Raw genomic sequence first — 13,836 nt, forward strand, 5'->3', positions numbered from 1 at the left:
GAGGGGTTGAAGCCGGTGGCATCGGCGGGGGGGGGGGGATGGACGGTCACAGACCATGAGCTGTCGTCCCCCCCCGCCCCGTCCTTCCCCCCCCCCAAAAAGAACCAAAAAATCTACAGTCCAGAAATATGCCGGCAAATCACCTTTTCCGGTGGTTTTTTGCCCAAAATTGGCCATTGTGAGGGCGGGCGGGGGGGGGGGGGGGGGGAAGGAGTAAAAAGAGAGGAATTTCCTCGGAAACACCAATTCGGTGCTTTTCCACCCCAAAAAGAATGCGGGGGGGCGGAGGTGGGGGGGGGGGGGGATTATTCATGGCGGGGGTGGGCCGCGGCCCGTCACGGCTGGGACACACGTGTGCTGCGGGGGGGGGGGACGGACGGGGGGGCGCGGACACACGTGTGAGTCATGGGCTGGGGGGGGGGGGGGACGGGGACACACATCACCCCACACGTGGGGCCTCATTGCAGACACCCCCCCCCCCCCAAGCACCCCAATCCAGCACCCAGACCCCCCCTCCGGCACACAGACCCCCCCCCCAGCACCCAGATTCCCCCCCCCAGCACCCAGACCCCCCCCAGGACCCCAATTCAGCACCCAGACCCCCCCCTCCGGCACACAGACCCCCCTCCAGCACCCAGATTCCCCCCCCCAGCACCACAATCCAGCACTCAGACCCCCCCCCCCCCCAGCACCCCAGACCCCCCCCCAGGACCCCAATCCAGCACCCAGATACCCTCACCGGCACGCAGACCCCCCCCAAGCACCCCATGTCAGCACCCAGACCCCCCCCAGGACCCCAATTCAGTACCCAGACCCCCCCCAGCACCCAGATTCCCCCCCCAGCACCACAATTCAGCACCCAGACCCCCTCACCGGCACCCAGACCCCCCCCCAGCACCCAGATTCCCCCCCCAGCACCCCAATCCAGCACCCAGACACCCCCCCAGCACCCAGATTCCCCCCCCAGCACCACAATCCAGCACCCAGACGCCCCCCAGGACCCCAATTCAGTACCCAGACACCCCCCCAGCACCCAGATTCCCCCCCCAGCACCACAATCCAGCACCCAGACACCCCCCCAGCACCCAGATTCCCCCCCCAGCAGCACAATCCAGCACCCAGACTCCCCCCAGGACCCCAATTCAGTACCCAGACACCCCCCCAGCACCCAGATTCCCCCCCCAGCACCCCAATCCAGCACCCAGACACCCCCCCAGCACCCAGATTCCCCCCCCAGCACCACAATCCAGCACCCAGACACCCCCCCAGCACCCAGATTCCCCCCCCAGCACCACAATCCAGCACCCAGACACCCCCCCAGCACCCAGATTCCCCCCCCAGCAGCACAATCCAGCACCCAGACTCCCCCCAGGACCCCAATTCAGTACCCAGACACCCCCCCAGCACCCAGATTCCCCCCCCAGCACCCCAATCCAGCGCCCAGACACCCCCCACCGGCACGCAGACCCCCCCAGCACCCAGACCCCCAGACACCACCCACCCCAGCACCCCCACCCCTCCTCAGCACCCAGACACCCCCCCAGACCCCTCCCCAGCACCCAGACACCCCCCCCCCCCAGCACCCCCACCCCCAGAACCCCCTCCCAGCACCTGGACCCCCCCCAGAACAGCCCCATACCCTCCATCAGCCCCTCCCCCCCCCCGGCACCCAGACCCCCCCCTAGGACCCCTCCCCAGCACCCAAACCCCCCATAACCCCCCACCCCCAGCACCCAGACCCCCCCTAGGACCCCTCCCCAGCACCCAAACCCCGCCAAAACCCCCCACCCCCAGCACCCAGACCCCCCCTTAGGACCCCTCCCCAGCACCCAAACCCCGCCAAAACCCCCCCTCCCCAGCACCCAAACCCCCCATAACCCCCCACCCCCAGCACCCAGACCCCCCCACCAAGCACCCCCCCCAAGGACCCCCCCCACCCCAGCACCCCCTCAGAGCACCCGGCCCCCCCCAGAACTGCCCCACACCCCCCAGACCCCTCCACAGCACCCCACCTCAGCACCCAGACCCCCCAAACCCGCCCCCCCAGCACCCCCAACCCACCACCACCCCCCCCTAGAACTGCCCCACACCCCCCAGACCCCCCCCACAGCACCCCCTCAGAGCACCCTGACCCCCCCACAGCATCCCTCCCCCCCGCCCCCCCCCCCCCAAGGGTGCTGTCACCCCACGGTAGTGTCCCCCTGGGGTGCTGTCACCCCCCCCCATCCCCCCCCCCCAGCACGGTCACCCCATGGCAGGGCCGCCCCATGGCAATGTCACCTCCCCCCATGGACAGGACACTGTCACCCCATGGCAGGGCCGCCCCATGGCAATGTCACCTCCCCCCCCCAGCCCGGACAGGACACTGCCACCCCATGGCGCTGTCACCTCATGGCAGGGCCACCCTGGGACGCTGCCACCCCCACGGCACTGCCACCCCACGGCATTGTCACCCCCCACGGCACTGCCACCCCACGGCATTGTCACCTCCCCCCCACGGCGCTGCCACCTCCACTCCCGGACAGGATAGGACACTGTCACCCCCATGGCAGGGCCACTGCGCGCATTGTCGCCTCCCCCCACAAGGGTGTCCCCAGTGCCCCCCAGCCTTGAGGACCACCTGATCTTGTCCCGTCCCATGTCTGTGTCCCCCTCATGTGACACTCGTGTCACCCAACGGGGACATATCACTTGGCACCTGGGTGTGACACCCACTCAAGGAAGTGTCCCTGCGTGTCCCTCGGTCACTGACACCCTCAGGTGGCCTCGATTGCTTCTGGGCACTGGGTGGCATCCTGCCAGGAACTGCAACCGGGGTGGGGACATCGTGGGGACACCAGCACCCCATCGAGTGTCACCACCGTGGCCCCGAGTACGCCCAAGGTGCCCCTTCTCCACGTCCCCCATCCAGGGGGGTCTCCAAAGGGCTTGGTGGCACCAGGGTGGGGTGACAGTGGGGACATCGTGGGGACACCAGCGGGGCTTGATGGCAGCAAGGTGAGGTCCTGGTCTGGACATCATGGGGACACCAGTGCCCTGCAGAGTGTCACCACCATGACCCCACAGCCACCGTGGCCCCAAATATGCCCAAGATGTCCCTTCTCCATGTCCCCCTCCATGGGGTCTCCAAAGGGGCTGGTGGGACCATGGTGAGGTGATGGTGGGGACACCAGTGCCCCATAGAGTGTCACCATCATGACCCCAAGGCCACTGTGGCCCCAGATATTGGGAAGCGACCCCATTGCCATCTGATGTCCCCAGCCTGGCGCTATCCTCCCAGTCCCGTCCCATATCTTCACCCCATGTCCCCCATCGGACGTCCTCATCCCATATCCCACATCTTCATCCACGTCCCACGTCCCCATTCCACCTCCCCACCCCATGTCCCACCTCCCCACCCCACGTCCCCATTCCCGTCCCCATCCTGCTCCTGTCCCCAACCTGCCTCCACAGTGGGGACAAATCACGGCCAGGGCTGGTGGGGAAAGGACAGGGTCTTGGAGATGGCTGGGACATTCCCCGAAGGATCTCATGGACCTCAGGGGAGGGCAATGGGCACCCGATGACACGACATGTCCCTTGGGACAACACCTCTGCTGGGAAATGGGTGTTGGCACCTGCCCCTTTGTTCCCAGCACCCGCAGCTCAGGTTTCATCCCTCCTACTTCCTAATTGTGACCAAAGGTCCCTGTCACCCTCAACGACTCTCCCTGTCCCATTCCCGCCACACCTGCGATCGGCAGCGGTTGAACAAGCCAAGGTGCCCCCCTCCACCGCCGCAGGCCCCCAACTCTGAGGTGCGGAGAGATGGGGGTTCGTCTATGGGGTAGCCTGGCCCTGGTCTGCATCTGCTTCCTGGTCGTCATGAGAGGTGGGTGCTGCTGGTGCTGGGACCTCCCATTCCCATTCCACCGCTCCAGTTTCGTCACTGGGGGGGCACCCTGAGGACTGGAGGTGGGACAGGGGTGGGCGCGAGGGTCTTCCAAGGACCCCGTGCTGCAGGGCTGGTCATGAACAAGCATGAATTGGGGTCTAGGGGGTGGCTATGGGTCTCTGGGGGGGGTCCATGGATCTTTGGGACCCAACTGTGGGTCTTGGAAGGTCTGGGGGGGTCTTTGGAGAACCAAGGGCAAGTCTTTGGGGGGCAATGTTCACTTTGGTGGATGTGGGTCTTTGGAGGTCCATGGGTTGTTGGGAGACAACTGGGGGTTGTTTAACTGCTCGGACTAAAGGCAAAAGTCCCTTTTGCCGTTCAGAGTATCGTTGGTCTCTTTCTTTAAATGCACTTGAGCTCAACAATAGTCGTCTTTTTGGTCCATGGGGACCAGTTTGGAACAGGGGCCTTGGGAGAACCAGGGGCAGGTCTCTGGGGGGGGTGTTGGCTATGGTGGATGTGGCTCTTTGGAGATCCATGGGGTTTTGCGTCCTGGAAGCTTCCAGCTGTGGGTCCTGGAAGGTCTTGGGAGGGGTCTTTGGGGAACCAGGGCCAGGTCTTTGGGGGTTGTTGGTCTATGGAGGACATGGGTGTTTGGGGGTCAATGTGTTTAGGGGGATGTGGGTGGTTGCGGGGCAAGGGCAGGTGCTTGACATGTAGGAGAAAGTGGGAAGGCACCCACGAAAGGGCCCGGAGACTGTCACTGCCTGTCCTGGGAGGGGGGTGGCCACCCACGTGAGGAGCCGGGGCACAGGTAAGTGTCAGAGCATTGGGTCAAGATCCAAAGGACCTTCTGACACCCACATCGTCTCGCCTGTTCTGCATAGATGATGCTGGCCAGCATGCCCCGCGGGACAAAGGGCAACCAATCAGGCAGAGTTCTCCTTTACCCAAGACGGGGCATTGGACTCCTCGCGCCCAAGAGACGAAAGTGAAAAAGAGAGAGGAAGACCCTCCAGACACCACCAGCAGGAGAAACCCGTTGGTGCCGGTTGAGAAGAAGGGACCCACACGGACAAAGAGGGAAGGCACGAGCCTCAACAGGTCTCTTAGCCCCACTGTCCACACAAGTCCTACAAGCCCAAGGAATACTTCACCACGCGCCACAGCTCCAAAGGCCAATACCTCCTCTAAATCTACCACCGCCATCCCCACGCCTATGACCACAACCCAACCCACCAGCACCACCACAATCCCTACGACCACCACCCAACCCACCACCAACACCCCCACCCCCACCCCTACCACCACCACCCCACCCACCAACACCACAACCTCCACTCCTACCACCACCAGCCAACCCACCACCACCACACCCACCACCAACACCACCACCGTCCCTACCACTACAACCACTACCTCCACCCCTACCACCCCTACCACGACCACCACCAACCCTACAACCACCACCCCACCCAGCAACAACACCACCACCACCCCTCCTACGAGCACCTCCCAACCCACCAACACCACAACCCCCACACCTACGACCACCACCACCCCCACCCCTACCACCACCACCCAACCCACCAACAACACCACAACCACCACCCCTCTGACCACCACCCCTACCATTACCACCACCCCCCAACCTACCAATAACACTGCAACACCCACCCCTATGACCACTACCACCACCACCCCTACCACCACCACCGAACCCACCAACACCACCCCCACCCCTACCACCACCACCCAACCCACCAGCACCACCCCCACCCCTACCACCACCACCCAACCCACCAACACCACCCCCACCCCTACCACCACCACCCAACCCACCAACAACACCACAACACCAACCCCTACAACTACCACCTCCTCCACCCCTACCACCACAACACCAACCCCTACAACTACCACCCCACACACCAACAACACCACAACCACCACCCCTCTGACCACCACCCCTACCCCTACCACCACCACCCAACCCACCACCACCACCCCCACCCCTACCACCACCACCCAACCCACCACCAACACCACAACACCAAACCCTACCACCACCACCCCTACCCCTACTACCACCACCCAACCCACCACCACCACCACCCCCACCCATACAACCAACACCCAACACACCAACACCACCACCCCCACCCCTACCACCACCACCCCATCCACCAACAACACCACAAACCCCACACCTACCACGACCACCCATCCCACCACCACCACCCCAACCCCTACCACCACCACCCCACCCACCAACAACACCACAACCTCCACTCCTACCACCACCAGCCAACCCACCACCACCACACCCACCAACAACACCACCACCGTCCCTACCACTACAACCACTACCTCCACCCCTACCACCCCTACCACCACCACCCCTAAAACCACCACCCCATCCACCAACCACACCACCACCACCCCCCCTACGAGCACCTCCCAACCCACCAACAACACCACAACCCCCACCCCTATGACCACCACCACCCCCACCCCTACCACCAGCACCCCATCCACCAATAACACCACACCCCCCACCCCTACCACCACCACCCTTCCCACCAACACCACCCCCACCCCTACCACCACCACCCAACCCACCAACAACACCACAACCCACACCCCTTTGACCACCACCCCTACCCCTACCACCACCCCGCAACCCACCAACAACACCACAACCCCCACACCTACGACCACCACCACCCCCACCCCTACCGCCACCACCCCACCCACCAACAACACCACAACCTCCACTCCTACCACCACCAGTCAACCCACCACCACCACACCCACCAACAACACCACCACTGTCCCTACCACTACAACCACTACCTCCACCCCTACCACCCCTACCACGACCACCACCAACCCTACAACCACCACCCCATCCACCAACCACACCACCACCACCCAACCTACAAGCACGTCCCAACCCACTAACAACACCACAACCCCCACCCCTATGACCACCACCACCCCCACCCCTACCACCAGCACCCCATCCACCAACACCACGACCCCCACCCCTACCACCACCACCAAACCCACCAACAACACCACAACCCCCACCCCTACCATAACCACCCAACCCATAAACACCACCCCCACCCCTACCACCACCACCCCATCCACCACCAACACCACCACCCCCACCCCTACCACCACCACCCAACCCACCAACAACACCACAACCCCCACCCCTACCAAGACCACCACCACCCCCACCCCTACCACCACCACCCAACCCACCAACACCACCACAACCCCCACCCCTACCACCACCACCCAACCCACAAACACCACCCCCACCCCTACCACCACCACCCAACCCACCAACACCACAACCCCTACCCCTATGACCACCCCCACCCCCACCCCTACCACCACCACCCAACCCATCAATAACACCACAACCCCCACCCCTACCACCACCACCCAACCCACCAACACCACCACAACCCCCACCCCTACCACCACCACCCAACCCACAAACACCACCCCCACCCCTACCACCACCACCCAACCCACCAACACCACAACCCCCACCCCTATGACCACCCCCACCCCCACCCCTACCACCACCACCCAACCCATCAATAACACCACAACCCCCACCCCTACCACCACTCCCCAACCCACTAACACCACCACCCCCACCCCTACCACCAGCACCCAACCCACCAATAACACCACAACCCCCACCCCTACCACCACCACCCAACCCACCAACAACACCACAAACCCCACCCCTACCACCACTACCCAACCCACCAACAACACCACAACGCCCATCCCTATGACCACCCCCATCCCTACCACCACCGCCCAACCGACCAACAACACCACTACCCCCACCCCTTCCACCACCACCCAACCCACCAACAACACCATTACCCCCACCCCTATCACTTCGACAACCAGCCAAACCACCAACAACTCCACCCCCACCACCAAAACCACCACCCCTACCCCTAACACTTCCACCACCACCCCACCCATGAACAACACCACCAAGACTACCTCTACCACCACTACCACTGTCCCTACCACTATGACCTTCACCACCTCCACCCCCACCCCTACCTCCACCACCACCACCACCACCACCACACCCCCTACCACTTATTCCACCAACGCAACCACCATGACCGCCACCACCAATGCAGGTGAGTATTCCTCCTTGCTGGCACCACCTAGCCATCTTCCTCCTCCCTTTCCTCTCACCGTGCCCCAAACATTCTCCAGGTGGCTTCGCCCTCCTGGCCTTTCTCCGGGCTCTCTCACAGCACCCATGTCCTGGGCTGCCTTTTCCAGGTCAATGCCAGAACGGGGGCACCTGGCTTGGCACCCGTTGCGACTGTCTTGATGGTTACGAGGGCACGCACTGTGAGACCCCCATCTGCAAGAATAACGGCACCTGGATGCCTCCCAATTTTTGCCAGTGCACCGACAATTTCCAGGGGGATTATTGCCAGTATGCCAAGGAAACCATCGAGCTCAAAGATGGTAAGGAGCCATCCCAAGTTGTGCTACGTCACACTGGGGCTTCTGTGGGGGGGCCCCCAACGCAGGATTTGGGCTGAGGTCACCTCAGAGGGACGAACCAAATGGGGAGAACATGAGGGATCAACCTGGGAATGGGCTTAGGGTCACCTCAGAGGGACCAACACGGGAATGGGGCCACCATGGAGGGACCAAGCCGGGAATGGAGTTGGGTCACCTTAGAGGGACCAACCCGGGAATGGGGCCATCACGGAGGGACTGACCTGGTCACCTGAGCAAGGGCACCGAGGGTGGGATGAGGACACTTGAGTCTATTGCTTATGGGTTGTCGCCTGCTTGGTGAAGCAACGGTGAATGCAACGGTGGAGATGAAGGCGAAGATTGACAACAGGAAGTTCACAGAAGACCTGAAAAATAAGACCTCTGCAGCTTACCAAGATTTTGAGAAGGAATTCAAGGAGCAGGTCAGGGCACAGCGATGCCAGGGGCATCCACGTGCTGGAGCAGCACTCCTGGGGGGGGTATTTGGGGCATGACGGGGCTGGTACCCGCATCTCCCCACGGCTTCTCTTTGTCTTCCAGATGAGGAAGATTTACGAACGTTTAGAGGGCTACCAAGGTGTGGAGATCCACGAACTGACGTGAGTGCCCATCAGGGGCTGGGTGGTGTGTCCTCATGGGCTACTGACCCCCTCCATTTGCTCTGGCAGGGTGATTTGGGGTGAAGGGACCCACAAGGATCAATTCAAGGTGATGCTCTCCAAGGATGGGGCATCCACATCCCTTCAAGCCATGTTCTGTCCCTGGGCTTCCTCCAAGGTGGCCCAGCCCCACATCAAAGTGGCCACACTCTCCCTCCACATCAGGGGACCCCAAATTAGTCCCAGCTGGGTCCCCTGCAGTGTGGGACCGCAGCCTTAGCCCTGCTGAGCCACCGGTGCCCCTTCTTCTTGCAGCAATGGCAGCATTCTGGTGAACTACACCGTCCTCCTGAAGGTGCTCGTCAGCGCCACAGTGAACACTACGGTGGAGACCATCTCCCAAAACCTCGTCAAAGCCGTCAATAACAACACCTTCTGCAACAGCAGCTGCGTAGGAGCCAACTGTGAGTGATGCTAGTGATTGCTCTCCACGTCTCAGTTGGCACCGGGACAAGGTCCTTGCTGAGGGATGGGGGGTTTGAGCCCAAGGGCTCTCACCAGCAGCTGCTCTCTCCATCCCAGGTGATTTCTGTTTCAACTCCAACTTCACCAACATCACCAGCTACGAGGTGAACGAGGTTGAAAGCAGTAAGTGAGCCCACAGGACAATCGTCCCCACCCCAGGACCCCTCAAACCACGTCCCGCTCCACCCTGAGTCATGCGCCACCTCCCTTAGGTCTGTGCGACAATTACATCGTGGAGGAGCTCAGGCACTACTACGAGCCGGTCGTCACCAGCACCGGCATCCTCTGCGTCAGCGTATGTGACAAACGATCTCCTGATCCTCACAACTGCGTCCACGGCAAGTGCATCATGATGCTCTCGGGACCACAGTGCGAGTAAGCACCCTCTTGTGCACCCACCTACCTCCAAAATGGGTGCTCCCCTGGGTTTGGGGTGAAGCCCGCATCACTCTCACCTCCTGGACGTCTCCACCAGGTGCTCGGACCAGTCGGTGTTCTGGTACCAAGACAGCATGTGCAGCTCACGGATCAGCAAGATGGGGGTGGCCATAGGGGTACCGGTGACTGGGTTGGTGGTGGCCATCGCCATCTTCACCGTCCTCCTGGTGCGGGCTAAGAGGCAGAAGGACGACGACAGGCAAGTGCATCGTCGTGGGGTGGGGTGGGGTGGGGTCCCCTGGGGACCGTGCCTCCTTCTCATCCACCTCCGTCCCATCATGCAAGGCTCAGTTGACCTTTCACAGGGACCTCTATTCTGATGAGGAGGAAAGCTGGAACAACACTGAGGGCTTCTCCAGCGTCAACCAGGCAGCTACATTGGAAGGTAACGGGGTTGGATGGTGGTGGGCTGGGCAGGGGGGGGTGTTGTGACACCCGGGGAGCCACTGGGGTTCCATGTCACCTCTTCTTCTACCCTGCATGCTCAGAGCCCTCTAGCGCCTCCTACATCAACCTGGAGAAGGTGGACACCTCGCAGAAGGTGGGTGCCATGTCCCCTGGACCCTGATGCAGTCCCGCCACCCACTGCGGTGGGGACAACCCCCATCTTCTCACCCCCATCTCTCCTTCCCCACTAGATCCACATCAAACAACCGTCCATCATCATTCCCTGAGTGGAGCCACTCAGGAGCCAGTGGCGAGCAGAGGGGCACAAGGGGAGTGGGTGTGTGTCTCAGGGTGGCAAGCACCGGGAAATCCATCATCTTCTTCCTCCCTGCATGACTCTTTACGATAGCACTTTCTATAATGTAATAAAACACTTATTTTATTGTCACCTGGCAGTTTCCGCTTACCGTCAGGGACACGCAAGGTGGTCTCGTGCCCCGTGGGGCGGACGTGGGCTTGGCTGAAGGACAGGGCTTGGTGGTGGAATGCAAATTACGCCAAAAAATACCCACAAAGCAGGAAGGGAACACATCTGGGGAGGAGTTCATTGCTAAGTGAGCAAGTAGAACTTGCCATGGGAATCACCCCAAAGGTGCAAGTCCAACGGGTGACGCACATGGGAGAATTTGCCCTTGTTCCCACCCCCGGGGTTAACTATCAGCCCAGAGTTTCATCCACGCCTCCTTCCCAGCCTCTCTGTGGGGAAGGGGATAAAGAGCTGTGGGGTGGAGGCCACCCGTGGTGGCTGTGGAGGATGGGGACATCGAGGGGGTCCCAAGGTGGCAGCACTCATGGATGGTGGGGACATCGAGGGTGGTCCCAAGGTAGCACCACCCATGGATGGTGGGAACATTGAGGGTCGTCCTAAGGTGGCAGCACCCATGGATGGTGGCACACGCAAGGAATGGAATGGGGTCTGGGGTCACCCATCTGAATATCACCTACCCCCCCATGCAGGTATCCCTGGGGGTTGTCCCCTTGGCATCACCACTGCTCCTACGGCGGGCTGGAAAAATGCGGAAACGTGCCCAAGCTCGTCTCCCTTCGCTTGGGCCCTCGGCCAATTCACACCTTGCCCATTTCCTCGAGCGCTAAAATTAGCAATTATTTATTTTTTCCACCTTACCTGGCAGCTGGGAGGTGTGTGGGGAGGTGTGTGCGTGTTGGGGGGGACAAAGTCCAAACACTGCAGAAAAAGACGTTGAGGGTGTGGGCAGGTGTGGCCCCACCCCTACCTGGCAGGTCCTGGTGTGGGGTAGGAAGGTTCCCCCGCGGGCAGCAGGGTGGGGATCCCGGGGGGCATCACCCCAGAAATGGGCTGCAAAAGGGGCATTAACGGCCTCTTGCCCCCTCCCCAAGTCTACGTTGGGGTTTTCCCAGTACAAACCAGTGTCACCAGCGCCTTTCCAATGTCTTTATTAGGAAGAAAGAGGGGGTCCAGCCCCACTTTCTTTTTTTCTGGGGGGAGATTTCAGAGGTGCTGGTGGGCATCATGACTGAGGTTTCAGAGGTTCCACTGGGCACTGTGACTGCAGAGGTGCTGGTGGTCATTGAGGTTTCAGAGGTGCTGGGGGGCACGGTGGTTGTGGCGATGCTGGTGGGCACGGTTGTTGTGGACACGAACGTAGCTGTGGAGCTTTCAGTGTTGCTGGTGGTTGTGGTGGCTGTAGAGGTGTTCGTGGACATTGTGGATGGAGAGGCACTTGTTCCCATGGTTGTTGTAGACGTGCTGGTGGTTGTGGGGATTTCAAAGGTGCTGGTGGGCATGGTGACCATAGAGGTGCTGGAGGGTGTGGAGACTTCAAAGGTGCTGATGAGCATGGTGACCGTAGAAGGTGCTGGCGGGAATGGCGACAGTAGAGGTGCTACTGAGTGTTGAAATTTCAGAGGTGCTGGTGGCTGTGGGGATTTCAGAGGCGCTGGTGGGCGTGGAGGTTTCAGAGGTGCTGGTGGGCGTGGAGGTTTCAGAGGTGCTGGTGGGCATGGTTGTGGAGATGATGGTGGCTGTGGAGGTTTCAGCAGTGCTGGTGGGCGTGGTGGCTGTAGAGGTGCTGATGGGCATGGTGGATGGAGAGGTGCTTGTTCCCATGGCTGTTGTAGAGGTGCTGGTGGTTGTGGGGATTTCGGAGGTGCTGGTGGGCGTGGTGACCATCGAGGTGCTGCTGGGTGTGGAGGTTTCAGAGGTGCTGGAGGGTGCCATAGTTGTAGAGATGCTGGTGCCTGTGAAGGTTTCAGAGGTGCTGGTACGCCTTGTGGTTTCAGAGGTGCTGGAGGGCATGGTGTATGTAGAGGTGGTGGTGGGCATGGTTGTTGTGGAGATGATGGTGATCATGGTGGTTTCTGTGGAGTCGCTGGTGGTAGTGATGGTTTCTGCAGAATCTCCGGTGCACATGGTGGCTTCTGTGGACTCGCTGGTGGCATGGCTACAAATACACTCAAGATGTTCCTTCTCTATGTCCTCCACCATGGGGTCTCCAAAGGGCTTTGTGGCACCAGGGTGGTGTCCTGCTGGGGACATCATGGGGACACCAGCACCCTGTAGAGTGTCACCACCACGACTCCACAGCCACCGTGGGCCCAAATATTGGCCAGGAACCACATTGCCATCTGATGACCCCAGCCTGATGCTATCTTCCCAGACCTGTTGACATCACAGGACCTGTCCCATGTCCCCATCCCACCTCCTCATCCCATATCCCACATCTTCATCCCACATCCCCATTCCACCCCATCACCTCACGTCCCCATTCCCATCCCCATCCTGCTCCTGTCCCCAACCTGCCTCCACGGTGGGGACAAATCACGGCCAGGGCTGGTCGGGAAAGGACAGGGTCTTGGAGATGGCTGGGACATTCCCAGAAGGATCTCATGGACCTTCGGGGAGGGCGATGGGCACCCGATGACACGACATGTCCCTTGGGACAACACCTCTGCTGAGAAATGGGTGTTGGCACCTGCCCCATTGTTCCCAGCACCCGCAGCTCAGGTTTCATCCCTCCTACTTCCTAATTGTGACCAAAGGTCCCTGTCACCCTCAACGACTCTCCCTGTCCCATTCCCGCCACACCTGCAATCGGCAGCGGTTGAACAAGCCAAGGTGCCCCCCTCCACCGCCGCAGGCCCCCAACTCTGAGGTGCGGAGAGATGGGGGTTCGTCTATGGGGTAGCCTGGCCCTGGTCTGCATCTGCTTCCTGGTCGTCATGAGAGGTGGGTGCTGCTGGTGCTGGGACCTCCCATTCCCATTCCACCGCTCCAGTTTCGTCACTGGGGGGACACCCTGAGGACTGGAGGTGGGACAGGGGTGGGCGCGAGGGTCTTCCAAGGACCCCATGCTGCAGGGCTGGTCATGAACAAGCATGAATTGGGGTCCGGAGGGGGTAGCT

At 61.3% G+C, this 13,836-nt stretch overlaps 1 protein-coding gene across 1 annotated transcript; it reads left to right on the forward strand.

The window, feature by feature from the left end:
* Nucleotides 1-3,807: 3,807 nt before the first annotated feature.
* Nucleotides 3,808-7,355, forward strand: LOC128901791 (mucin-2-like; the record flags this gene model as incomplete). The annotated part of the gene is made up of 3 exons (XM_054183941.1): nucleotides 3,808-3,871; nucleotides 5,176-6,358; nucleotides 6,668-7,355. Coding segments are annotated over exons 1-3 (1,935 nt in total), but the record flags the coding sequence as incomplete, so codon positions are not given.
* Between the last annotated feature and the right edge of the window lie 6,481 nt (nucleotides 7,356-13,836).

The sequence above is a fragment of the Rissa tridactyla genome, chromosome 28, assembly GCF_028500815.1.
Source record: "Rissa tridactyla isolate bRisTri1 chromosome 28, bRisTri1.patW.cur.20221130, whole genome shotgun sequence".
Taxonomy (NCBI): domain Eukaryota; kingdom Metazoa; phylum Chordata; class Aves; order Charadriiformes; family Laridae; genus Rissa; species Rissa tridactyla.